A 25,646-nucleotide genomic window follows, 5' to 3' on the forward strand; every position below is an offset into this window, starting at 1 on the left:
ATGTTGCTTTACCTATTTTAACATTCTTATTTCCTGAGGTCCACCACAGAGTTATTCAAAGCGTAAAAGAGCACAGATCATTAGGGATGTAACTGATGCTGAAGCCACTCTTATTCTCTTCCCCAGATGCAGAATATTGCACCAAATGCTCAGAAGATCACCATTCAAACAAGGACAGAGATCAATGTGTCCCCAAGATTATCACCTTCCTGGCTTATGAAGAATATTTGGGAATGGTGTTAGCTTCCATTACCCTCTTCTTGTCCTTAACAGCAGGCATTGTGTTGGGAATCTTCATTAAATACAAGGACACTCCCATAGTCAAAGCCAACAACCGGGACCTCCCCTAAATCCTCCTCGTCTCCCTCCTGCTTTCCTTTTGGTCCTCCTTCCTCTTCATCGGGCGCCCAAAGAAAGAGACCTGCCTTCTCCGACAAACGGCCTTCAGCATCATCTTCTCAGTTGCTGTTTCTTCTGTCTTGGCAAAGACCATCACGGTGGTGCTGGCCTTCCTGGCCACAAAGCCCGGGAACAGGCTGAGGAGATGGCTGGGCAAGAGTCTGGCCAACTCCATTGTCATCTCCTGTTCTGGGGGGCAAGTTCTCATCTGCATCATCTGGCTGGGCTCTTCTCCCCCATTCCCAGAGCCCGACATGCACTCCCAGCTGGAAGAGATCGTCTTGCAATGCAACGAAGGGTCTGTGGCCATGTATTACGTTCCCCTCGGCTACCTGGGCTTCTTGGCTGCCACCTGCTTCACGGTGGCTTTCTTAGCCAGGAAGCTGCCTGGCTCCTTCAACGAAGCCAAGCTGATCACCTTCAGCATGCTGGTCTTCTGCAGTGTTTGGGTGTCTTTTGTGCCCACCTACCTGAGCACCAAGGGCAAGTACATGGTGGCCGTGCAGATCTTCTCTATGTTGGCCTCCAGTGCTGGGCTTCTGGGCTGCATCTTCCTTCCCAAGTGCTACCTTATTGTGCTGAGGCCTGATCTGAACACAAAGGAGCACCTGACAACCAGAAATTAAAGGGACATCTGATTCTTTAAATTGTCCATGTTCCTGATGTCCAGAAGTGCATAAAGGAAACACAGCTACTCACCCATGTTGTTCCTTTTCCACCTCTGAAAGAGATTATGTTCATTCTTAGCCCAACTTTTATGTAGTCCTGTTGACATGAACAGTAAGATGGAAGGAAAGTTCTTCGTTCCTTGCTTTGTCCATGACTATGAGTCCTGGTGTACTGCCCGTAGTTTGTAAACTATTATCTTTTAATAATTTTGTGTTTGGGGAACTTATATTTATCTCACAACAAGATAGTCTAGGGGGAGATAGGAGTTAGGTTTTTTAGTCTTTTTCCTTTGCTATTAACCACATCAATTCTGATATTCAACCATACTTTACAGTTATGTCATTGCTAGATATTCAAATACCTATGCTCCTTTTTCTACAGGTATGCTGTATTATTCAGAAGTTCACGTCACATCATTTCATTCTCCAAAACTTTGTATATTAATAAATAGAGAAATTCATTTAAATTCTGTTCCGTAGTCAGCTGGTTTAATTTCTGTATTGTGTAAGCTCTGCTCCCTGTTCCAAAGAGTAGCAGCTGACCTTAGCCAAGCCTTGACTGGAGTACAATGGATTTTATTGCGTTGTCCAGGATATGACACATTGTGCACTGATGTTGAGTGGATCACCAGATTACAAGTGAGCCAGCAACAAGTTTAGCATTGGAGGAAAGCAATGAGACGATGCCAGATAGTTGTATTCCCTGCCTGCCAAACCTTTTCAGAGGAGGCATCTTATGCTCAGTCCGGAAGGAAGAGCGAGAGGCCTCCTCCTCCTCCAACTCAGGTTCCTCCCATTCAGGTCCCCATTTATAGAGCAAAACCAAGATCAGATGGGAAGTGAAAATCATTGGCAGAACAGCCACTGATGAAGCATTTACAATAGGATTATTAGCCAAGATTGCACCCTACTTAATCTTTCAACACTTCAAATTGGTGGTAAGCTCACTAAGCTCTCAGTCTTATAGCAATTCAACCTGTAGAATTCCAATGAAGGGTGCAATATAAAATTTATAAATAAAGGTCCAGAGAAAGCTGACTAGTTTATGTATGTATGCAAGCAACCACAGCAGCTACCACTTTCTATGCACAGAAATGGAAAGAGTTCCCCACCAAAGAGGAATGGCTTATGAAACTGGGGGAATATGCTGAAATGGTGAAATTACCTGCTAAAATGACCATCCAAAATGATGGATTGTTTAAGGAAGAATGGAGACCACGGATATATTATCTGTCAAACCATCATCCATACATGAAGTCAAAGGCAGAGGATTATTGAAATATGACATCAGGGCTTACATAATAAAAACATATATATATATTAAAACATCTGATAAAAAGGAGTAATAAAAACAAACATCGAGAAAGGAGAGGTGGGAAGTCAAGAAGAAATTATGTATTTATTTTTACAAATTGTATAAGAAGAAAGGTGTTTTGGAATATCTGTGGGGACTTTATTAAATTTATTGTTTTTAAAAATATATTTTTATTAAGGATCCACCCAGATTCTTAGGAAGTTGAAGTAATTTGAGTTTGTTTTATTATTTTAACTTTTTGTATGTTCTGAAGTAAGTTTGTAAACTTTTTTATGATTGTCCTGCCTTATCTTTACGTAAAGCGCTTTGGGAGTTATTGGCCTAACCATGTGGTACGTGGATTTTATGCAAGAGATGAAATGAGTAAGTAAGAAAGAAGTAAATATTAATAAATAAATTGATAAAGAATAATAAAACTGGTAGAATGCTAGCCTGGTGCAACGGGCTTGGCGCCTCAGTTACCGCTCGCGCCGAAGTGCCTGCTCTTTCTTACATATATTGCCCCCACCTCACTGAACAACCCTAATAATAATAATAATAATAATAATAATAATAATAATTTGTACCCCGCCCATCTGGCTGGGTTTCCCCAGCCACTCTGGGTGGCTTCCACAGAGACCAGAAATACACTAAAACTAATGCTAACTATCCCAGAATATTCTGTGGGGGACCTAGGTGTGGGGGATAACCAGTGAGCTGGAGTCTCAAGCAGATGTTTTGAAAATAACAATAAAGATTTATTTTAAAACAAGGTAGTATAATACAAGTGGAGAAACTTAGGTTACTGCAATAATAATATGCTAGTTCAATTCATTTTCACAGGTTTCAGCTTTATAGTTTGGTTCTGTTCTAAGGCGGTACTTTCCTTCAGTTAAAGATAAAGGGACCCCTAAGAGTTAAGTCCAGTCGCGGGCGACTCTGGGGTTGCGGCACTCATCTCGCTTTATTGGCCGAGGGAGCCAGCGTTTGTCTGCAGGTCATGTGGCCAGCATGACTAAACCGCTTCTGGCGAACCAGAGCAGTGCACGGAAACATTGTTTACCTTCCCACTGGAGAAGTACCTATTTATCTACTTGCACTCTGATGTTCTTTCAAACTGCTAGGTTGGCGGGAGCATGGACCGAGCAACGGGAGCTCACCCCATCGCAGAGATTTGAAGCGCCAACCTAGGCAAGCCCTAGGCTCTGTGGTTTAGACCACAGCACCACCCGCGTCCCTCTTTTCCTTCAGTTACCCACCCCTTTAACAAATCCAGCTCCTGAGGGACTTTCAGTAACAGTCTTAAGGGTTCACCACACACACCCTTCCTTCACTGGGTTTTGGGATAGACTCTCCTCCCTGAAAGAGAGGGGAGTGGTTGTGGTCGGGAGCCCGAACTCTGCTCCTGCAGGGGGTGTTGCCCCCTGCCTCCAGCTCACCTGGCTGGCGCTCACGCCCCCCCCCCCCGGTGGCCGTCCAACCAGGTGCCTCAGGGGGGCGTGTCCAGCAGCCTTGATGCTGCAGTGCCAGCCTCTCCCCGGCCTCATTTCTCCTCGTCGTCCTATGCAAGTCACCCACCCTCCACTCCCTTTGAGTTAGGGCTTAGGTCATTGGCCTTGCTATGGACCTTAGGTTGGTCGTCCCGGTTGCCCGCGGGGCCTGGTAGGAGTTTTTCCATTTGGCATTAGGCTTTTGGGTTTTTTCGTCTACCTCGTAGCAATCGTCACAACCTTTTGTGGTATTGGTGGGTAGGTTAGGCATTGGAATAATGTGTTGTGGTGTGTTGAAGTGCTAGGTGTGGCCATCGCCTATGCCTTCAATTTTTAGGGGTATTCCGTTAAAGGAATCTGGCGGTCGTGTATTCTGTCTGATGCCTGCTTGGCGGGAGGCCATGGCACGACCCTCGGTGACATCAGGGGTGAGCCTAAAGTTGGATTAGCATCAACAGGTGATGAAACTCTGGTGAATAAACCCACTTGTTTTGTGATCCAATGCCTAAGCCAATACCTTTTCATTGCTGTAATCAATAAAGTTGTGGCCTTTTATAGCCCATTAACCTTATATCACGTGTCCCAGTGTATTTATTTCACTACGTGGGGGTCGGGTCCTCGAACCACAATCTCTTCTTTCCTCAGAAGAGTCTCTCCCCTCCAGACGAGTTTGACGAGGAGCAAGTTGGCTCCATGTGCAACAGAAGCTCTCCTTCCACAGAACGTGTTGAAGGGGAAGGGAGAGTCAAAAGCTCAAAGCAACATTTCTCCCCTCAACCAACCCCAGAGAGCTTCCCTCTGTTGGAGAAGCCTTTCAAAGATGGGGTGGAAATTCACTTGAAGTGGCTTTGAAGCCACCAAGGCACTACTTCCCTTCAGGGGGAGAACCAGAAGGGAGCGGCAGGAATCTAGCAGCCCAGACCCACCCAAAGTGGCCAGAGATGGGCTTGAGAAAACCCTCCCCATCGCAGGCTCCACCTGTCTCTGTCTCTAGCAGCCTCCAGGAAACAAGATCCCACCACCATGTATCCCGTTCACAGTACTGAGGATGGTATTTCTCTGCATTCTCCACTGGTTGCTTTTTATTTCTTGAATCTATATACTGCCCTATCCCAGAGGCCTCATGGTTGTTCACAGAACAAAATCAAAATATAAAGCCACAATATATATAATCAAAATAAAAACACCAACCCAATAACACGCTCCACCCCCCCCCCCAAAAAATATGACTGTCCGTCCTCTGCTTCAAAACCTCCAAGGAAGGAGAGTTAATGGTCGGATCCAACTGCAGGTCTCTTCTTTGGTCCTTGTGAGCAAAGTTCAGGCCAAACTTCCAACTCCCAAACACACCCCTTGACTTCTGTCCATCCTGTTTTTCTCCCGCTCTGCACCTGCTGCTTGAGCCAGTCAAGAATCCAGAAAGTTAGTGTGATGAAACTTATATCTGGAATTAGCCAAACTAAGAGAATCAATAAGAAATCATTCAGGAAAAAGAATGGGATGTTTATTAAAATTACATGATGAAATATGTTTCCCATGATTACTCTTGGTGGAGCATAGACTAAATTCCACAGAGTTAAGAGAATGATCTTTTGTACAGTAAGAACAGAAACAGAAATTTTAAGAAATGAGGAATTAGGAACCGTATAGAGGTGGAAGGAAGTCATTTACAAATCAGGGAATAGAACCAGAGATTAGACATAAATAAGAAAAGTAAGAGTAGCAAGGGAAAATTGATAACGTGGAGATAAAAGGACTTCATGATGGAAATATATGTTTATAATAATGTCACTGATGGTTTGTAGTTCTTAAAAAACTGTATGTCTTTGGTAAGATTCTTCATTTAACTTTCTTTCTATTTTTTCTATTTCTCGATATTCTTTCTCTTCTTTTCCCCCTTTTCTATTTTCTATTTTCTTTTTGTGTAAAGTGTTTATTTCATTACAGAACAATATGTTTCTTTTGTGTATTTCTTAATGAGTAGATAAAGATCGTGAAAAAAACAATCCATCATTTTGTCCTCTGAGTTTAGACATTTCATCATATTCCACCAGTTTCATCAGAAGGGATCGGCTAGAATCAAGCGTGTTTTTCTCCAACTCTGCACCTGCCGCTTGAGCCATTCAGGACTCCAGAAAGTTTTTGTGATGAAACTTATTCCACTTGGAATAATCAAAATTATAGTCATCTCATCTTCTGAAAGCTCAGGAGATATTTCGGGAGATTGCATGAGCCTCAGAAAGAAGCATGACAATATTAATTGCGCTGTGTCTCGGAAAGAAAAAGTTGGTGCAGAGAATATTTCCTGTGTTGGAGACAGACTGAGTCAAGATGCAGAGCTGGCGAAAGAGGGGTGTGCCTGCCTTGTGCTTCCGAGCTCTGAAGGTAGAGTTGAAAACCACCCAGATTGGGAAAGCCCACCCAGTCTGGCCTTGCAAGAGTCTTTGGGTTCTTCTGCTTTGCCTCCTTGGCAGGTAAGAGGAGGAGGAGGAGGCAGAGCCAGAATGAGATCCCTGCTGCTTCTGTTGCTGCTTCTGCTGCTCATGATGCCCTTTGGAGTCTGCGGGAACCACAAGGTGAAATGCCCCTTGAATCTGGTCAGGGATCAAACGGATGATCGCAATTACTACTGGCCTGAACACTTTCTCATCACTGGAATCATATCTCCAAAATCCTTTTGTAAGGAAACTCCATACGTCTTTTCTCAGACACCCTTCGCCAGGACTGAGAGGTATGTGGATGTGAATCATATGTGGATAGGTTTCATGGTCCTCCAGTCCTGGTAATGGTTCCTATATATCAAGGAAAGAGCCCCTTTCTCAGGGCTAGGGAGCCAAGGCTGTCCTCATGTTGCAGGTCTACCCTGCCCTGACCATTGGTCCTGCTGGCTGGGCTGATGGGAGTTGGAAGTCCACTAAAATATTCCACCCAAACCTCTCCTATTTCAATGTTCTCTGGGTCTTCCTTAGTGAAACACTCTCCTACCTTTGATTCTGTGTTGCTTCTAGTAGAATGCAAGGATGCCAATCAATCTGGTCAGGAGTCAAAAGGATGCGCTGAATTTTCCCACCTCCATGGAACTCAGGCAATTTCCAAGGCTCAAGGGTTTCAATCAATATTATTCCATTTGGACAATTCAGAAACTGTCGTTAGGGAATGCTACAGTTTTACAAATGGAATTTAAGATCCTCTGGGTGACGTTTGGTGGCTGATTAATTGGAATGGTGAATAAAATAATATGAATCAGCAGACTTCCTTGTTCGTGGAGTCAGGTCTCTAAAATGTGAAAAGGAATTATTCCTTTTTTCACATACACAACTGGCCTCATTTCTAAGTAGTGAGATGTTTGATATTTCTTCACTTAGAATCCATAGGTACCTGTTTCCTATCCCGGAGGGAGGCATGAAACTCAAGCAATTTCCTTTTTATATATATAAATATTTATTAAAGATTTTCTTAATACAATAAAAGAGAAAAAACAAAATAACATATAACATACAATAAGCATATTTCCTTCACTTCTTTGGACTCCCTCACATCTCCCGTTCCTGCGTTCCTAATTTATAAAAATTTAGCCAGCAATTTATCACCTTATTTGAATTCTTATTTTCTAATTTTCCAATGTTGTGTCCCTAATTTTAGATACCATTATCCAAACCTTAAAAACTTAATTTTAACCTAATATTTATCCAAAATTTGTCTTTTCATAAATTTCACTTATCTTCAAATTCATTTCAACTAGCTTAATGGTGCCATGTTGTTTATAATCCAGCATCCTTCTTAACATTCATACAATTTACAATATTTTTGTAGATAAGCCTTGAATTTCTTCCAGTCCTCATCCACTGCCTCCTCTCCCAGGTCTCAGATTCTGCCGGTCATTTCTGCTAATTCCATATAATCTATCAGTTGCATCTGCCATTCTTCCAGCGTGGGTAAATCTTGGGTTTTCCAGTGCTTGGCGACAAGTATCCTTGCTGCTGTTGTTGCATACATGAAAAATATTCGGTCCTTCTTTAACACCTTCTGGCCGACAATACCCAGAAGAAAGGCCTCTGGTTTCTTAGGGAAGGTATACTTAAGTACCTTTTTCAACTCATTATATATCATTTCCCAGAAAGCCTTAACTCTAGGGCAAGTCCACCAGAGGTGAAAGAACGTTCCTTCAGTTTCTTTACATTTCCAACATTTATTGTCAGACAAATGGTATATTTTTGCAAGTTTGACTGGGGTCATGTACCATCTGTATATCATTTTCATAACATTTTCTTTCAAAGCATTACATGCAGTGAACATCAGCCCGATGGTCCACAACCTTTCCCAGTCAGCAAACATGATATTATACCCAATGTCCTGTGCCCATTTTATCATAGCCGATTTGACCGTTTCATCTTGTGTGTTCCATTTTAACAGCAAGTTATACATTCTTGAAAGTACCTTAGTCTTAGGTTCTAACAATTCTGTTTCCAACTTCGATTTTTCCACCTGGAATCCTAACTTTTTATCAAGTTTAAAAACCTCTTTAATCTGAGCATAATGTAACCAATCTCGCACTTTATCCTTCATTTTCTCCAGACTCTGCAATTTCCAATTATCTCCATCTTTTTCTAATATTTCCCAATACTTCGGCCATTCGGCCTCTATATTGAGTCTTTTCCAGGCCTTAGCCTCCAATGGTGATAGCCACCTTGGGGTTTTGTTTTCCAGTAAGTCTTTATATTTTGTCCAGACATTAAACACTGCTTTTCTGACAATATGGTTCTTGAAAGCCTTGTGACTTTTAACCTTGTCGTACCACAAATATGCATGCCAACCAAAAGCATTGTTAAAACCTTCCAAATCCAATTTTCGAGAAGCAGCCAATCTTTCGAGAAGCAGCCAATCTTTCAACCAGCAAAAAGCTGCTGATTCATAATACAACTTTAAGTCTGGCAGGGCAAAGCCCCCTCTTTCTTTAGCATCAGTTAATATCTTAAACTTAATTCTGGGCTTTTTGCCCTGCCAGACAAATTTGGAAATATCTCTTTGCCACCTCCCAAAGCACTCCGTTTTATCCACAATCTGTAAAGTCAGAAACAGAAACAACATTTTTGGCAATACATTCATTTTTATAGCAGCAATTCGGCCTAACAAGGAAAGTTTCAGTCTTGACCAACTTTCTAGATCTCTCTTAATTTCTGACCAACACTTCTCATAATTGTCCTTGAATAAACTCAGATTTTTTGCTGTTATGTTCACCCCTAGATATTTTACTTTTTTAACCACATTTAACTCTGTCTCTTTCTGAAACCTTTCTGACTCTGTAACTGTCAATTTTTTCCCCAATACCTTAGTTTTTTGCTTGTTTAATTTAAATCCCGCCACCCGACCAAACTCATAAATCAGTTGTAACACCCTTTTCGTACTAGATTCTGGCTCCTGTAGAGTCAAAACCAGGTCATCTGCAAAAGCTTTAAGTTTATACTGTTTTGTAGCACCCTGCTTGTGGTTAACGCTTAGCTGGAATGAAATATTCAACGCAGCAATAGAGAAATTAAAATAGTAATTTATTTGTCAGACAAATAAATAAGAGGCTCAGTGGTACGTGGTTACCAAGCTCTGGCCTGGCCTCCTGCCATTCTGGCCAGCACTTATATTCCCTTAATCCAGCCCCCTTTGCTCCTCCTGTGGCTGCCTCTGTCCAATCAGCCTGGTTGAAATTCCTATTGGCTGTTTGGTAGAACCAATCACAAAAGATACACCCACAAAAGATACACCCATTTCCTTGCCCTTATATGGGAGACAAAGAGCTATATATAAATGACAAATAAGTAATAATATATCTTACATGGAATCTTAATTACCAGCTCACCTTTTGCCCTTCTTGCCCTATTGCCTTCTAAAACAAATGGTTTAATCTTACATTTTATGTTCAACAGATGTCAAGGATCTTGAGTTTCACATCAACATTGAAAGATTTCCTTCATTTAATGTTTCTAAACAAAATGCCTGACAACTATATATCAAGACTGCCCGGATGGCGTCTTCTGTCTGGCAGGGGGGCTAGGCTGGTGGCTGACTTAATTTCAGGATAAATACAACTCTTACAACCATATGAAATAAGAATCTAGCATTCCTTAAATCCTTTGCATAATTACATTTAAGCCAATATATTTAAGCTAATATATTTCATACATTTATCATAGGTAGCCTCTTAAAAGAATAAAGCTTTTCAAAGTAAAAAGGAAGGAACTCAATAAAACACAGCTTTTAAAAGAAGCCTCTTCAGTTTGCACCTCCCCCTTTCCCCCTCCTCTCCAGCCTCAAAATAAAATAGGAAGAAGCTGCTTCTTCTGCCAAGCCAGTTGCCTTTCCAACATTTAACACATTTTAACCTTTTTTTAACTCTCTTAGTTTAAGAAACAGCTTTAGAAAAAGACTTCCCCCAAAAATGTTCTCTTTCCAGCTAAATGTTTCTCCCCATTGCTCCTGGCCTTTTAACCTTAGAAAGAAGATCTGGCTCATTTTACTGGGAGGCACATTAGTATTATCTTTCCCCATTCCTAATGGTGTTTTCTCAGCCTTGGGGCAGCATATGTAATTCTCCCTTTTTATGACTTTGAGAATTGTTTTTCTACTATAAATCAATGGGGCCCTTCTTGTCTTAGGAGGAAAAACATCTTGCCAAGGTTCTTTTAGGCAGCTGGTCTTTTGCCTGGCATGAAACATTTGAAAATCCTTTTTTTTTAAGCTCATTTTTAAATACAAGCCTTGATTGAAATATATAGAAGCTTTGATAAAAATGCAGGCTTATGATTAGATGCCTCAGTTTCGCTCTGACCTGAATTCCTTCAACCAACCGGTCCCCTCTAATCATATTCAAGAGCACCTCCAGGACCGAAATGAATAACAGGGGAGAGATATGGCAACCTTGTCGTGTTCCTTTTTCAATTTTAAACTCTTCTGTCTCCACATTGTTAACTATCAATTTAGCCTTTTGTTCTGAATAGATTGCATCTATCCCATTTTAAAATCCCCGTCCCACTCCCATCCCTTCCAGATTTTTCTTCATAAATTTCCATGAAATATTATCAAAGGCCTTCTCCGCATCTATAAAAATTAACACAGCTTTTGTATTGATATTTGTTTGCAAAAGTTCCAAAATATCAATAATGTTCCTTGTGTTGGCAAACAAATGTCTACCTGGAAGAAAGCCTGCCTGGTCCTTATGAATTACATCATTTAAAACTTTTTTAAATCTACTTGCTAAAATGTCTGCAAATATTTTGTAATCCACATTTAGGAGGGAGATGGGACGGTAATTCTTAAGTTGTGTCTTTTCAGTTTCCAATTTGTGTATCAACATGATGAAAGCTTCTTTCCACGATTCCGGTGCCTTCCTCCCCTCCATAATTTCATTGCAAACCTCCATCAATGGATGTATCAAATAATCTTTCAATATCTTATAGTATTTGGAGGTAAGCCCATCTGGCCCTGGAGATTTGCCCAATTGCATATTCTGAATGGCTTCTTCAATTTCTTGTCGTGTTATTTTACAATTCAGGATTGATCTATTTTCTTGTGACAACTTTAGTAGTCCATTCTTTATCAAGAATTGTTCTATCTCAACCTCATTTTGCGACCCTTGAGTGTACAGTTGTTTGAAATATCTCTGGAAACATTTTCTGATCTCCACAGGTTTCTGAATATTTCTTCCTTCAATCTCTAGATTTGTAACTGTATTTAATTTTTGTCTCTTTTTCAACTGCCATGCTAACAGTTTTCCACATTTATTAGCCGATTCAAATGATCTTTGTTTCATTAGTTTAATTTTCCATTCTACTTCCTGATTTATCAATTTAGAATATTGTGCTTGATAAAGTTTAATTTCTCTCAGAATCGGCTGTGACTTCGGTCTCGATCTTAACTTCTTCTCACATTCTTTAATTTTCTCCAAAATCTTATATTTTTCTCATTTTGTACCCTTTTCTTTACAGCGTTCTGTTGTATCAGAAACCCCCTCATAACCGCCTTGCTTGCGTCCCAGATAATTCTTTTTTCCACCGTGGTGTTCAAATTTATCTCAAAATAATCCTTCAAAGCTTTTTGGGCCTTCTTAATAATCTCCTGATCTCTAAACAAATTGTCATTCATCTTCCATCTAAAGGAGCCGGTTGGTATTAGTCTCATGTCCATCTTTACAGCGTTATGGTCGGAGCAGGTCTTTGGGCAGATTTCCACCTTTCTCGTCTTAGGTGCCAGACCTCTAGTTATCCATATTTGGTCAATTCCTGTCCATGTCAGTTGGGCTTCAGAAAAGAATGTTCCCTCTCTTCCCAGGGGGTTCTTTATCCTGAAACTCAAGCAATTTCCAAGCTGCCAAAATTAGTTTATGTTTATTCTTTTTGGATCATTTGTGAACAACCTTAGCCCAGTTCTCTTGACACAATACCACAGGAGACCTACAGCCCACCATGGGCTACATTAAAGGTTTCCTCCTCCAATCTTAGCACTTTTTCCTTTCTGTCACTTTTTTAAAAAAAATAATTAGAAGTGTTTTAAGAAACATTTGAAAATGGGTGGATTTTTATGGGTGGAACGATATGCTTCAAATAAAATGATTATATGGAATAACACAGACCAGGGTGTGTCCTCATTGGTGGAGTCACTGATCCAAACATGGGCAAAATTATAGGTTTTACCATGCACTCAAACCTGAAAGCCACCAGGCCTCATATGTAACTAAAAGGGGACTGAGGTATTTGGTGCTTTTCCTCCTTCAATCAAATGGTCTCTTATCTACCTATAGTCTAGCCCCTTGGAAGAAGCCAAAGACCACTGCAGCAAAAGCAGCCCTTGCAGCAACTTCCCAGTATATCACACATTTTGAGGGGCGCCTTCATTTCTTACTCATAGAACCGCTATATAATAGAATCATAGAGTTGTAGAGATGGAAGGAATCCGGAAGAATCTTACCTGAAGCATCCATGACACATGGTCACCTTCGGAGGGAGTCTCTTCCACTGTTGAACAGCTCTGTGTGCTGTTTGCATCAAAGCTCCGGTCATGGAGCAGATCTCCAAATTTTTGTTCTATGCTAGACAGGAAAAGGTTTGATATTAATGCAAAAGGATAAATAAATACCAATCTGTGTGGATCATATAATGTTTCCTCCATCCCATTCATATGAATATCAGTTTCACTCTTTTTAAAGAATTCATTTATTGCAGGGAGGCACCTAGGTTCTACTGGCACATGTTGCCTTTCCCACTCACCATCCTAGAGATCAACCAGGATCTCAGGCTCTTACCCAACATCACCCTGGGCTACAGCCTCTATGAGAACCATTTTGATGCAAGGATGACTTCGGACGCCATGCTAGAGCTGCTTGCAGGCAGTGGATGCAATATTCCCAATTATCACTGTGGAGAACAGAATCACCTGCTGGCTATTCTTGAAAGAAGCAACACTTTCATCTCAAGAGTGATTTCTGCCTTGTCAGGGATCTACAAAATCCCACAGGTAAGTAGTGGGACAGCATGGAAGGACAGAGAATTTCAACTGCATAAAATTCTACTTTCCCTTTGGATAGGTCAAGCAGGGATATTTTTAAAAACAGGAAGATCCTCCGCTATGGATTCAACATCCCTTTTTCAAAACTGAGCCTTCACCAACTTGACAACCCCAGATGTTTCCGGCTAAAACTCCCATCAGCCTCAGCCAGCAGAGATTTAGATAGATATCAGTCATTTCAGATAATTAAAAATCTTATGCTGAAAGTAAAATAAATTGCTGATCTTTGCTTTGCTTCCTAGATCAGTTATGGCTTCACTGCCCAGGTTCTCGAAGATAAAACCCTGTTCCCTTTTGTCTACCGGATGACTCCCAAAGAGGAAAATCAGTACCAGGGGATTGTTGAATTGCTCCTGTATTTTGGATGGACGTGGATTGGCCTCTTCACTCCAGACAATGACAATGGAGAAAGATTTGTGAGCGCTGTGAAACCTCTGATGCTCAGCAAAGGGATCTGCATTCCTTTATCAAAAAGAGTACCAGAAAATGATATGGATCAATTTATCAGGCCTGGGGAACCTTTTTTCCTATGGAGACAAGTTGGGGTCTTTGTTTCCTATTTAACCAATGCAGTGAGTATCATAGAAATCGTGGTAATACATCATTTCTATGAGAAGGAAATAGGGGCGAAAGTCTGGATCACAACAGCTTTGCTAGAAATCAGAACTGGCATTTACCTCCCTCCAAATTTATTCCATCACCTCCATGGTTCTCTGTCCTTTGCAATTCAGACTGGAATAAGGAGCAGCAAAGGTGAAACATATATATGGCAGACCAATCTTGTGGATTATTTCAATCAAGCATTTCAGTGTTCATATTCAAAGCATCTGTTGTCCGTGAAAGGCAGGGTAAGATGCAGAGAGGAGGAGAAACTGCAGCCATTGCCCCAAGAGGACCGTGAGAGAGCCCTGTCCGAAGACAGCTATGGCACGTACATGAATATTCAGGCTGTGGCTCAGGCCTTGCATGCTTCACTTTCATCTAGATCCCAGAGGAGGCTGATGGTGGAGGAAGGAGAGCAATGGGGACCCCAAAGGCTACAGCCGTGGCAGGTATTTCCTTCCCCTTTTTGCAAACTGCAGTCCACACAGATGCTGATCTTGACTGGGGATAGACCTGTAAAATAACATAGTTACTATTAGTACTAGTAATAGTAGCATACAGCCCAACATTTCTCTGATGAAAATAGAGACGTCCCATTCCATAACGATAATCACTGGGCGACAATTTTTTACTTTTTGAATGTTGTCTAGATTTCTACAACTGCTTTAGGGTATTTTTGCACTGCTGAATCAGGGAATGGCATGCGTTTATGTGAAGGGATGATGAGCTGCTTGTGCGTAAAGCTTGATCCCTCAGAGCTTGGGCATGGTTCTCAACACTCTGTCTTTAGCGGAGCCCCTTAAACATGACTCCCTTAATCTCTGGCAGAATCCGACAGTGGGCGTTTACGGAATCTACTCCAACATAAAAGTTCCTTGACGGAAACGCGTCTTCGGGATTCTCGGCGCGACAGTTTCCGGCGAGGAGTGGGTGTACCTAATGGAGGTCCTGAGACCTTGCCGCTGTTTTCGCTGGAAGACTCCTTGAGCCATCCCTCCGACTCACTTTCTCTCGGGACTCCCTCTCTCCCCCTGCTGGTGCTTTCCTCCGCTGCCGAGTCTCTCCTAGCTTCCGAGAGCCCTTCCACCACCTGCCTTTCCGATGGCAGTTCCCTGACATCCACCTCCCCTCCAGGGCCCCCTTCACCCCCTCCCGCCCCCTCCTCTACGGGTGGTGAGGATGGAAAACCCCGGAAAGAACCTCCCTCATCGTCAGAAGACTCGAACACCTCTCTCCACCGACTACCGTCTCTTCTCCCTGAGTACTCCTCCTCGTCGGAGTCTACTCCCTCTTCCAGCCCTGATTCTGGGAACCCTTCGAACTCCTCTTCCTCGTCGGTGGTGCCGAAGTGTTCCCTCCCGAACCGTGTCACAGGCTGCGGTTTCCTTGGGAAACGTTTCTATTAAAACCTCGTCATCTACCTCCTCTGCCGGTACCCATGTGTTTTCTGACTCCGGTTCCCCTTCCCATTCTGCCAAATACTCCACCTAATTGCCTTTCCACCTGGAATCAACGATTTCTGCCACATGATTGCTGCGTTCCCTTTCTTCTACGATTGGTCCCTGAGGGCTCTCCCGCTCACGTCCCCCAAACTCCCGCCCCTCTCGGTACGGTGACAGTAAGGACCTGTGAAATACTGTGTGCAGTTTCATATGGTTAGGCAACCTGAGTTTGAAGGCCACCGGATTGACCTGTTGTATGACCTCAAATGGCCCCAGTTGTTTGGGCCTCAATTTCTTACAACCCCCTTTGAACGGCAAGCCTTGGGTGGATAACCACACCCGGTCCCCCACCCTTATGGTTTCGCCTTCCCTTCTTCTCCTGTCTGCATTCTTCTTGTATTCTTCTTTGGCCCTCTCTAAGTTAAGTTGGAGCTGCCTATGGATGGCTTCCATTTCTTCCACAAAGTGTTCCGCTGCCGGGACACTCCATCTTTCCCCTCCTTCCCCCAGAAATGCTCTTGGATGACATTCATAATTAGCTAAGAAGGGACTCATCCCTGTGAACACATTCTCTGTGTTATTGTAGGCAAATTCGGCCAGAGCTAATTTCTCGACCCAATCATTTTCCCTGTCATTAACATAACACCTCAGGTATTGTTGTAGGATACCGTTTGCCCTTTCCGCCTGCCCATTTGTTTCTGGGTGTCGGGCAGTCGAAAAGTTGACCTCTACGTGCAGTAAGCTCATAAGCTTCTTCCAGAACCTGGAGGTAAATTGTTTCCCACGGTAGGAAACCACCCTCAAGGGGACGCCATGCAACCTAAAAATGTGTTCTACAAACAACTTGGCAGTTTCCTCGGCCGTGACCGCATGTGAGCAGGCTATAAAGTGGCACATCTTGGTTAATAGGTCTACCACTACCATGACAGCTGTTTTCCCTTTGGATCGTGGCAGATCCGTCATAAAATCTATGGATACTGCCTCCCATGGTCGTTCTGGCGTGGGTAATGGTTCTAGCAACCCCGCAGGTGCCAACCTCTCCCCTTTTGCCCGCTGACAGCGGTTGCACCCCCTTACATACTTGCGTACATCTTCCCTCACTTTGGGCCACCAGAACTCCCTTGTAACCAACCACATGGTTTTGTGCTGCCCAAAATGCCCTGCTGTGGGGCTGTCGTGTAACTGCTTGAGCACTCTGCCCCTCAGTTCCCCATCGGGTATGTACAGTGCCCCTTTGTAATACAACGCCCCGTTCTTTTCCTCAAACCCCCCTGTGTTCTCTCCTGTCCCCCTGAGTTCTCTGAGTTTCTCTTAGGCGTATTCATCGTTCTCGGTACCCTCTACCAGTTCCCTTTGCCCCACCAATGCCGCCCCACACACCCAGTGGTCCTCGGGAATGATATGTCTTTCCTCAGGCACTCCCTCCCCCTCTAAATACTCAGGTTTTCGGGAGAGAGCGTCCGCCCTGACGTTCTCTGGTCCTGGTACGTAACGAATCTCAAAATGGAATTTGGAGAACTCCTGGGCCCATCTCACTTGTCTCTGGTTCAGTACTCGGGCCGTTCTCCAATATTCTAGGTTTTTGTGGTCAGTGCACACTTGGACCTTGTGTTGCGCTCCAATCAGCAAGTGTCGCCACCTCCGGAACGCTTCATGAATGGCGAGCAGTTCTCGGTCGTACACAGTGTAGTTCCTCTCGGATTTATTCAACTTCCGTGAGAAGAAGGTGCACGGTCTCCATTCCGACGCATCCTTCCCCGGCTGGAGAAGCACCGCCCCTAGCGCTCGGTCTGAGGCGTCCGTCTCTACTCTCATCGGTTTCTGTAGATCCACATGCAAAAGCTGTTCTTCCGACGCGAACACTTTCTTTAACCTTTCGAACGCTCGCTGCGCCTCTTCCGTCCAGACAAATTTTTTCTTGCTACTGAGACAGTCAGTGATGGGCGCCGTTAAGTGGGCGAAGTTCTTGATGAACTTCCGATAGAAGTTTCCAAACCCCAGGAACCTTTGCACGTCCTTCTTTGTTCTCGGTGTCTTCCATTCCAGTACCGCTTGAACCTTGCCGGGATCCATGGCCAATCCCTTGTCTGACAAATGGTACCCCAGGAATTCCACCTCTCTGGTATGAAACTGACACTTCTCCAGTTTCACCCACAGCTGGTTTGCTTGCAGCCTGCTCAGTACCTCTCTTACGTCCCGCACATGCTGCTCCTCATTCTCTGAGTACACCAATACGTCATCTAAGAATGCTACACAGTTTTTGTAAAGTAAAGGTCCCAGGACGTGATTCATGAATGATTGAAAACAGGCTGAGCCCGCCTGTAGACCGAAGGGCATAACGAGGTACTCAAAGGCCCCCAAGGGGGTGAACATGGTAGTTTTCCATTTGTCTCCCTTTCTCATTCGTATCAGGTTATACGCCCCCCTCAGGTCCAGTTTGGTAGTTCTAGCACCACCTCTACGACAAGCGCCGGTCTTGGGGGTTCAGGCTTGGGCACATTCACTGATCTTTGGCCTGGCTGCTGTGCCCCGATGCTGGCAACCAGGCGTTGGCTTTTACCTGCTCCTTAACCCCTCCTCTTCCCCCCCCCAACAGCTCCCGCCATTCCTTGCCATCCCTTCCTTTGAGGGCAGACTCTGGCAAAGTGACCTGGCCGTTGGCAGAGGAAACATTTCTTGGCGCTCTTTCCCTCCTTCTTCCGCCCTTCGTTGGTGTTTGAAACTCCGCGCGCGCGCGCTGTTCCAATCTCCATCAGTTCTACTGGCGGGGAATGCTGCTCTGGCATCTCTGGAATGCGGAAATCACTCCAACGTTCCCCTTTCCCTTCCCGCTTCTCCAAGGCTCTCACCTCCTGGCGCGCTCCTATGGCAAGTGCGGATTTAGTCAGCTGGTCCATAGACTCCACCCTGGGCGCGCAGGAGAGTTCATTCTTCACCGCCGAGGATAGCCCTTCTTCGAACAGCATTTGTATCGGGTCCGCAGACAGGTCCCACCCCAATTTATGGATCAACATGGTAAACTCTGTCCAGTACTCTCGGACGGATCGGTTCCCCTGTTTACACGCCATCAACTGTCTGCGCACCACCCCTTGCTCAATCTCGCTGGAAAACATCAGATCCATGGCGCGAAAAAACTTTCTCGAGTCCTTTAGAGCGTCATTATTCGCTGCCATCAGGGGCCTCACCCAGTCCTTTGCCCCCCCCTTCGAGATGCCCAATGACAAACGCCACTCTGGATTCCTCATCGGGAAAGTCATCAAACTGCAGATTGAGGGCGTATTGCATCTCTGTCCTAAAGGCTTGATAATTTCTGGGATCACCCCCAAACTTTTGCACCAACCCTGGCACCTTCCTGGTGAGTGGGGTGGTTTTCCCCTTGTCTGCATCCTGAGCCCGCCTCTCTTCGAGCCTCGCCGTTTGCAGCGCTAGCTGGAGTTCCAACACCCTGTACCTTTCTTCCAGGCTTGGACCCGCTCCAGCTCCTCCTGCTACTCCGGCTCCTGTTGGGTTCTCATGATGCCTCTCCTTGCACAAGCGGCTTTCAAGGACTGTCGGATTGCTGTGATGGGATGATGAGCTGCTTGTGCGTAAAGCTAGATCCCGCAGAGCTTGGGCATGGTTCTCAACACTCTGTCTTTAGCGGAGCCCCTTAAACATGACTCCCTTAATCTCTCGGGACTCCCTCTCTCCCCCTGCTGGTGCTTTCCTCCGCTGCCGAGTCTCTCCTAGCTTCCGAGAGCCCTTCCACCACCTGCCTTTCCGATGGCAGTTCCCTGACAGTTTATCTCCATCAGGTCAGGTTTTTGTGCTATGTTGATTTGAACGAAAATCAGATCTTGTGACAAAATCGATTACATTTTTGTGGCATTATCGGCTGATTTTTGTCAACACATATCATCCTAAATATGTTTTTAAGAGAAAAAAATGTTCTTCCAACAACATATATTGATTACCTCATAGAAACATCGATTACTGTAAACTGAATGGTGGGCATTGATAAAGGTAAGTACACGCAAATTGCATGTTGCTTCACCATTTTTCAAACTTCAGGGCTTGAACTTCTTGGAACTCCTGGAATGCTCAGCGGCAGGGAGGTCTCTCTTCAGAGTCCAACAGTAGTCAGCCATCATGACTGCGTCGCAGCGACCCTGATACCTGGTCTCCATCTCTTTCATGTCCTGATGGAATCTCTCCCCCTGCTCGTCACTCATTGAACCCAGGTTCTCAGGAAACCGGTCCATATGTGAAAATAGGTAGTGCATCTTGACGCTCATGTTGCAGCCCAGGTTTCTGAAAGCTGTCAGCATGTTGTTGACAAGTTCTGCGTAGTTTCTGGCCTTATTGTTGCCAAGAAAGTTCTTCACTACCAGAACAAATGCCTTCCACGCTTCCAGTTCCACTTCGTTCATTGAGTTTCCAAACTCTGGATCTCTGATGAGCTGACGGATCTGACGTGCCAGCTTTCAACTTCTCATGGTCAATCCTGGAAAAGCCTGGCACAAGTAAGTGAATCAGTCACCATCCTTGTCCAGAGCCTTGGTGAACTGCTTGATTAAGCCAAGCTTGATGTGCAGCGGTGGGAAGAGTATTCTGTCTCTGTCCATCAGAGGGTCATTGATGACGTTCCTTTCTTTGCAAGGCACCAATTCCTCCCGCACAGGCCAGTCCTTCTTCGTGTAATGCTGAGCACGGTCCCTACTATCCCACATGCACAGAAAACATCGGTACTGGTTGCCGTTGTTTAGCAGAACACATTTCAGTGATCGCTTGCTGCTGTCAGTGAACAGTCTCCAATCTTTGGGTTCATACTGTGGCACTCCACGCTTGAGAAGAAGCTGCACAATATCTGCACAGTACACCAAGTCCTTCTCTTCCGAGAAAAAATGGAGGTACTCTTGATGCCTGTTGTGGAAGAAGCTGATGCAAGCACTGTCAGAGAGGAGGTTTTTTTCCTTCAATCTGGATGCCAACAGTTCAGCAGAGTCCTTTGACAAGCTGAGGTCGCGAACTAGATCATTCAACTCCTTTTGGGAAAATGGATGTGGAGCATCATCTTCAAGAACCACTTCTTCTTCATGTCCTTCAACACTGGAGGCATCTTCGTCACTAATGTCAGGAAGTTCTCCGAAGATAGGCACTGGAATTTCATCACAATGAGCTACAGGACGATGTGCTGATTGAAGATCAGGATACTTGAGGCTGCTCCAGTTCTTTCTGTTGATCCCAGTCACATCAACAGCACAGAAGTAGCAGTCAGTGACATGGTTTGTCGGCTCGTTCCAAACCACGGGAATTCCAAAGTTCAGACTACTCTTGCCATTGGTCCACCCACGAAGAGTCTCGGTGCATGCCTTGCACACCATGTGTGGCGCCCAAGCTTTATCCTGGTCACCAAGTTTAATACCAAAATAACTTTATGCTTTGCCGCACCAATTTATGGAAGATTTCAAGGTTTTATGACTTCAAACTGATCCCTTTTCGACATAATCACCCAGAACTATTGGACCTGAATACTTCTTGTCATTAAAATAATCATTTCCAATCAAAACAATTATTTGACATGGCATTTTACCCCCACCAACTTCTTCTAAAATGCTCCACACAAGCGTACATGTGAACAAAAACGTAAAAAAATGACATGTGGCCATAGCTCAAAAACTTGACCTGATTGAACAAAACCAATGTGATTTTTGGATTCAGTGCATCAGATACGTTCTAAATCAACTGAAAAAACGCAGACAACAAATTTGTTGTTGACCAGTGTTTACTGTTGATATCCAGAGCTTTTTAAAGGCGGAACTCATTGAAACTCAGTTTTGGCACCTCTCAGGTGGGTGCCATAGAAAAATAGCACTCTTTATACCCCACACGTCTTTTTGGGTTGCCTCAGCACTCTGGGCAGCTTCCAACATAAAGAAATTCATACTAAAATATTAAACATAATAAAAATTCCCGATATAGGATTGGACGCCTTGTGGGTTGGATAACTCCACATCTGCCAACATTTCTCCAATGAAAATAGGGACATTCTAAGCAAAGTTGGGAAATTCCAGGATCAAATGAAAAACTGTCTCTAATTCAGGGACATCCCTGGAAAATTGGAGCACTTGCAGGGTCTGTAGTAATAAAAATGGCTGAATAGGAATTCCAGTCTACATGAGATACACGCAGGCCCCAAATCATAAGAGGTTGAAGTGAGTAGGACTGAGATATCCATCTTGGCTTTCAGATTTCTTAACACTGGTGTTTCCCCCTGCCATTCCAGCTTCACCCTTTCCTAAGAGAAATCCAGTGCCTGAATACTTCCAGAGGCAGACTGTGCTTGGATGAGAACTGGGAGCTACCAGCGGACTTTGATATTGTGAACTGGGTGATGTTTCCCAATATCTCTTATGACCTTGTGAAAATTGGGAATATAAGGAGAGAGACGTCTGCTGGAATAAAGTTCACCATTAACCCAGAAGCCATTGAGTGGCCCAAGAAATTCAATAAGGTAGGGTAAATCACAAAGGGAGAAGGCTAGGAGATGATTACTATGTTTTTCCTTAAACAACCGCTGAAAAATGACCATATCAGGATATCAGGTTGACCAATGGTGTCTTGACCGTCAATAACAGCTGCAACCACCACTCTTTCTTTTTACAGCAGCTGAGATAGGAGGTAAATTTGGGGTGCTCAAAGAAAGGATAGAGCACAGAGGTCCTCAGAGAAGACACCAGAATCTTCGACAGAAAGGACTACATAGATAAGAAGAAAAGGGAAAGCCCCTAGTAAAAGTGAACTATTGGGTTTTCATACATGCAGAAGGATGGAAAGTAATTTATTTTAGAAATGATAATTACTGATTTATTGTGGATATTTTAAATTTATGGAGTAAGCTCACTTGTAGATGTTGCAAATGTTAAACTATTGTATGTGCAGAAATTGAGAAGTGCACAGCTGTTGGTGAAGGATGAGAAGTTAAAAAAAAAAACCCTATTGTAATATAAGGTTAATGTTAAGGAATGGCATATGAACTAGAAATAACTAGGGCATTCATCAGCAATAAGAGGAAACCTTGCATGCCTCAAAAACAGAGTGAGGGAAACCAATATTTGGAAAAGTTATATTAAATTTGTCTTAATTAGTGATTGAGAGATTATCCGAATCCTGAACTTTGGGGAAATCACATTTTAGACTCCATTGCCATTTTCTTTGAAGATTTATTAAGCAGGGAAGCAGGTAAATGGAGAAGAGGAATCAGAGTTCTGTGGCGCAAACCTCAGTTGTCCTGAACGAATTATGAAGAACAAGATATTCTGGTCACCCCAATGGTCAGTGGGGGGTTGAAAGGACCCTGATGAGGGGTCAAAGGCTGCAGTCCAGAGATCCGTTTGAATTCACTCTATGAGGGAGTTACATATAAACAAATACTCCTAACTGTTCCTCTTTGTTGCACCTTCTTGTCTTACTGGTTAGGCCGTGCCTCGTTCCAGGTGTACAGAAAAATGTCGACCTGGATATGCCAAGGTGGTTCTAGAAGGAAAGCCCATTTGCTGCTATGCTTGTGCTCGGTGTGCGGAAGGGACCTTCTCCGCCCAGGAAGGTGGGTGACTCCAAGGGGGAAGGAATTTCTGGAGAGAGTAAACACAGGGCAGAAACCCAGTCTCACCCACTTTTTGTGAGATTTCTGCAGACATTGTGGAATGTGGCTCCTTCCTCAACTTCCTTAGTATTAATCACCTTCATTACATCCTGGAAGAGAGTTGAAAGGAATGACCATAAGGAATAAATCTCTAGGATTTCTTCAAAATGTAATCGAGTTCAGATCATCAGGGATGTAAGTGATGTTGCAGCCACTCTTTTTCCTCTTCCCCAGATGCAGAACATTGCACCAAATGCTCAGAAGATCACCATTCAAACAAGGACAGAGATCAATGTGTCCCCAAGATTACCACCTTCCTGGCTTATGGAGAATATTTAGGAATGTTTTTAGCTTCCGTTGCCCTCATCTTATCTATAACAGCAGGCACTGTGTTGGGAATCTTCATTAAATACAAGGAAACTCCCATAGTCAAAGCCAACAACCGGGACCTCTCCTACATCCTCCTCGTCTCCCTCCTGCTTTCCTTTTGGTCCTCCTTCCTCTTCATCGGGCGCCCAAGGAAAGAGACCTGCCTTCTCCGACAAACGGCCTTCAGCATCATCTTCTCAGTTGCTGTTTCTTCTGTCTTGGCAAAGACCATCACGGTGGTGCTGGCCTTCCTGGCCACAAAGCCCGGGAACGGGGTGAGGAGATGGCTGGGCAAGAGTCTGGCCAACTCCATTGTCATCTCCTGTTCTGGGGGGCAAGCTCTCATCTGCACCATCTGGCTGGGCTCTTCTCCCCCATTCCCAGAGTCCGACATGCGCTCCCAGGTGGAAGAGATCATCCTGCAATGCAACGAAGGGTCTGTGGCCATGTTTTACGTTGCCCTCGGCTACCTGGGCTTCTTGGCTGCCACCTGCTTCACGGTGGCTTTCTTAGCCAGGAAGCTGCCTGGCTCCTTCAACGAAGCCAAGCTGATCACCTTCAGCATGCTGGTCTTCTGCAGTGTTTGGGTGTCTTTTGTGCCCACCTACCTGAGCACCAGGGGCAAGTACATGGTGGCCGTGCAGATCTTCTCTATGTTGGCCTCCAGTGCTGGGCTTCTGGGCTGCATCTTCCTTCCCAAGTGCTACATTATTGTGCTGAGGCCTGATCTGAACACAAAGGAGCACCTGACAACCAGAAATTAAGGGGACATCTGATTCTTAAAATAGTCCATGTTCCTGATGTCCAGAAGTGCATAAAGGAAACACACTTGCTCATCCATGTTGCTCATTCTTCATCTGTGAAAGAGATTATGTTTATTCTTAGCCCCGGTTTTATGTAGTCCTGTTCACATGAACCGTAAGATGGGAGGAACGTCCTTGGTTCCTTACTTTGCCAAGGATTACAATGAGTCCTGGTGTACTGCCCTTAGTTTGTAAACTATTATCTTTTAATAATTTTTAAAAGATTTAAAAGGTTTTTGAGTCTGTTTGCTTTGTCATGACTACCTATTAAGCATATCAATTCTAATATTCCACAATACTGTTTGGTTATGCCAGTTCTATGTATTCACTTTTCTATTCTCCATTTCCCACATTTATGCACTACCATTCATAAGCTCACTTCACATCATTTCATTCTCCTAAGCTTTGTAAATCAATAAACTGAGAAATTCATTTAAGACATCTTCCATAGTCTGTTGGTTTAATTTCTGTATTGTGTAAGCTCTGCTCCCTGATCCAACAAGTAGCAACTGATCTTAGCCAAGCCTTGACTGGGATCCAATGAATTTTATTGCACTGGCCAGGGTTAGGGGCGGGCGAGGCAGCCGGGAAGAGAGGGGAGAGGGAACTGCTCACGAGAGTGGCAGGCCGCCTACGCCAATCTGGGCGAGTCATTGTGAAAGGAGGTGGGGCGAGTAGAGCTGGGGAAGGCAATGGGTCACGAAAGGCAGCAGTGGAAAGCGGGGAGAGGCGGGGCGGGATTTAGTGGAGAGTGGTCACGCCCACTAGGCAGGGCAAGGCAGAGCTGGGAGGAGCCTCTGGCTTGACTTATTTCATTATTATTACTAATATTAATTATAATGAAATATTAATTTGGGGGAAGGTATATTATATTATATTATATTATATTATATTATATTATATTATATTATATTATATTATATTATATTATATTATATTATATTATATTATATTTTATATTATATAATATTGGGACGCGGGTGGCGCTGTGGGTTAAACCACTGAGCCTAGGGCTTGCTGATCAGAAGGTCGGCGGTTTGAATCCCCAAGACGGGGTGAGCTCCCATTGCTCGGTCCCTGCTCCTACCAACCTAGCAGTTCAAAAGCAAGTCAAAGTGCAAGTAGATACATAGGTACCGCTCCAGCGGGAAAGTAAACAGCGTTTCCGTGCGCTGCTCTGGTTCGCCAGAAGCGGCTTAGTCCTGCTGGCCACATGACCCAGAAGCTGTACGCCGGCTCCCTCGGCCAATAAAGCAAGATGAGCACCACAACCTCAGAGTTGGCCACAACTGGACCTAATCGTCAGGGGTCCCTTTACCTTTAGCTATCATATTATATTATAGTAATTACATATTACTGTATTTTCCCGTGTAGAAGATGCCCCCGTGTATAAGACACCCCC

General features: G+C 44.0%; 2 protein-coding genes and 1 long non-coding RNA gene across 3 annotated transcripts in view; 1 reads left to right on the forward strand and 2 right to left on the reverse strand.

The window, feature by feature from the left end:
• LOC309333119 overlaps positions 1–9,995 on the reverse strand; it is a 60,137-nt gene extending 50,142 nt beyond the window's left edge. Inside the window, exon 1 of the long non-coding RNA XR_014152399.1 lies at positions 9,703–9,995. This is a non-coding gene — a long non-coding RNA (uncharacterized lncRNA). The remainder of the gene's footprint in view (positions 1–9,702) is intronic.
• Positions 1–14,240, reverse strand: part of LOC309332907 (vomeronasal type-2 receptor 26-like) — a 46,640-nt gene extending 32,400 nt beyond the window's left edge. Inside the window, exons 1-2 of the mRNA XM_081846249.1 lie at positions 14,105–14,240; positions 12,807–12,927 (exon numbers count right to left, since the gene is read on the reverse strand). The gene's annotated coding sequence lies outside the window, so the exon portion shown is untranslated. The remainder of the gene's footprint in view (positions 1–12,806; positions 12,928–14,104) is intronic.
• LOC309333074 (vomeronasal type-2 receptor 26-like) overlaps positions 1–24,453 on the forward strand; it is a 55,215-nt gene extending 30,762 nt beyond the window's left edge. The window contains exons 2-7 of the mRNA XM_081846529.1: positions 5,884–6,582; positions 13,061–13,352; positions 13,646–14,455; positions 21,714–21,941; positions 22,907–23,033; positions 23,307–24,453. Coding sequence (XP_081702655.1) covers positions 5,999–6,582; positions 13,061–13,352; positions 13,646–14,455; positions 21,714–21,941; positions 22,907–23,033; positions 23,307–24,205 — 2,940 coding nt within the window. The 5' untranslated portion in view covers positions 5,884–5,998 and the 3' untranslated portion in view covers positions 24,206–24,453. The remainder of the gene's footprint in view (positions 1–5,883; positions 6,583–13,060; positions 13,353–13,645; positions 14,456–21,713; positions 21,942–22,906; positions 23,034–23,306) is intronic.
• The last annotated feature ends 1,193 nt before the right edge of the window (positions 24,454–25,646 follow it).

Source organism: Podarcis erhardii, assembly GCF_964252035.2.
Source record: "Podarcis erhardii genome assembly, chromosome: 18".
Classification (NCBI taxonomy): Eukaryota; Metazoa; Chordata; class Lepidosauria; order Squamata; family Lacertidae; genus Podarcis; species Podarcis erhardii.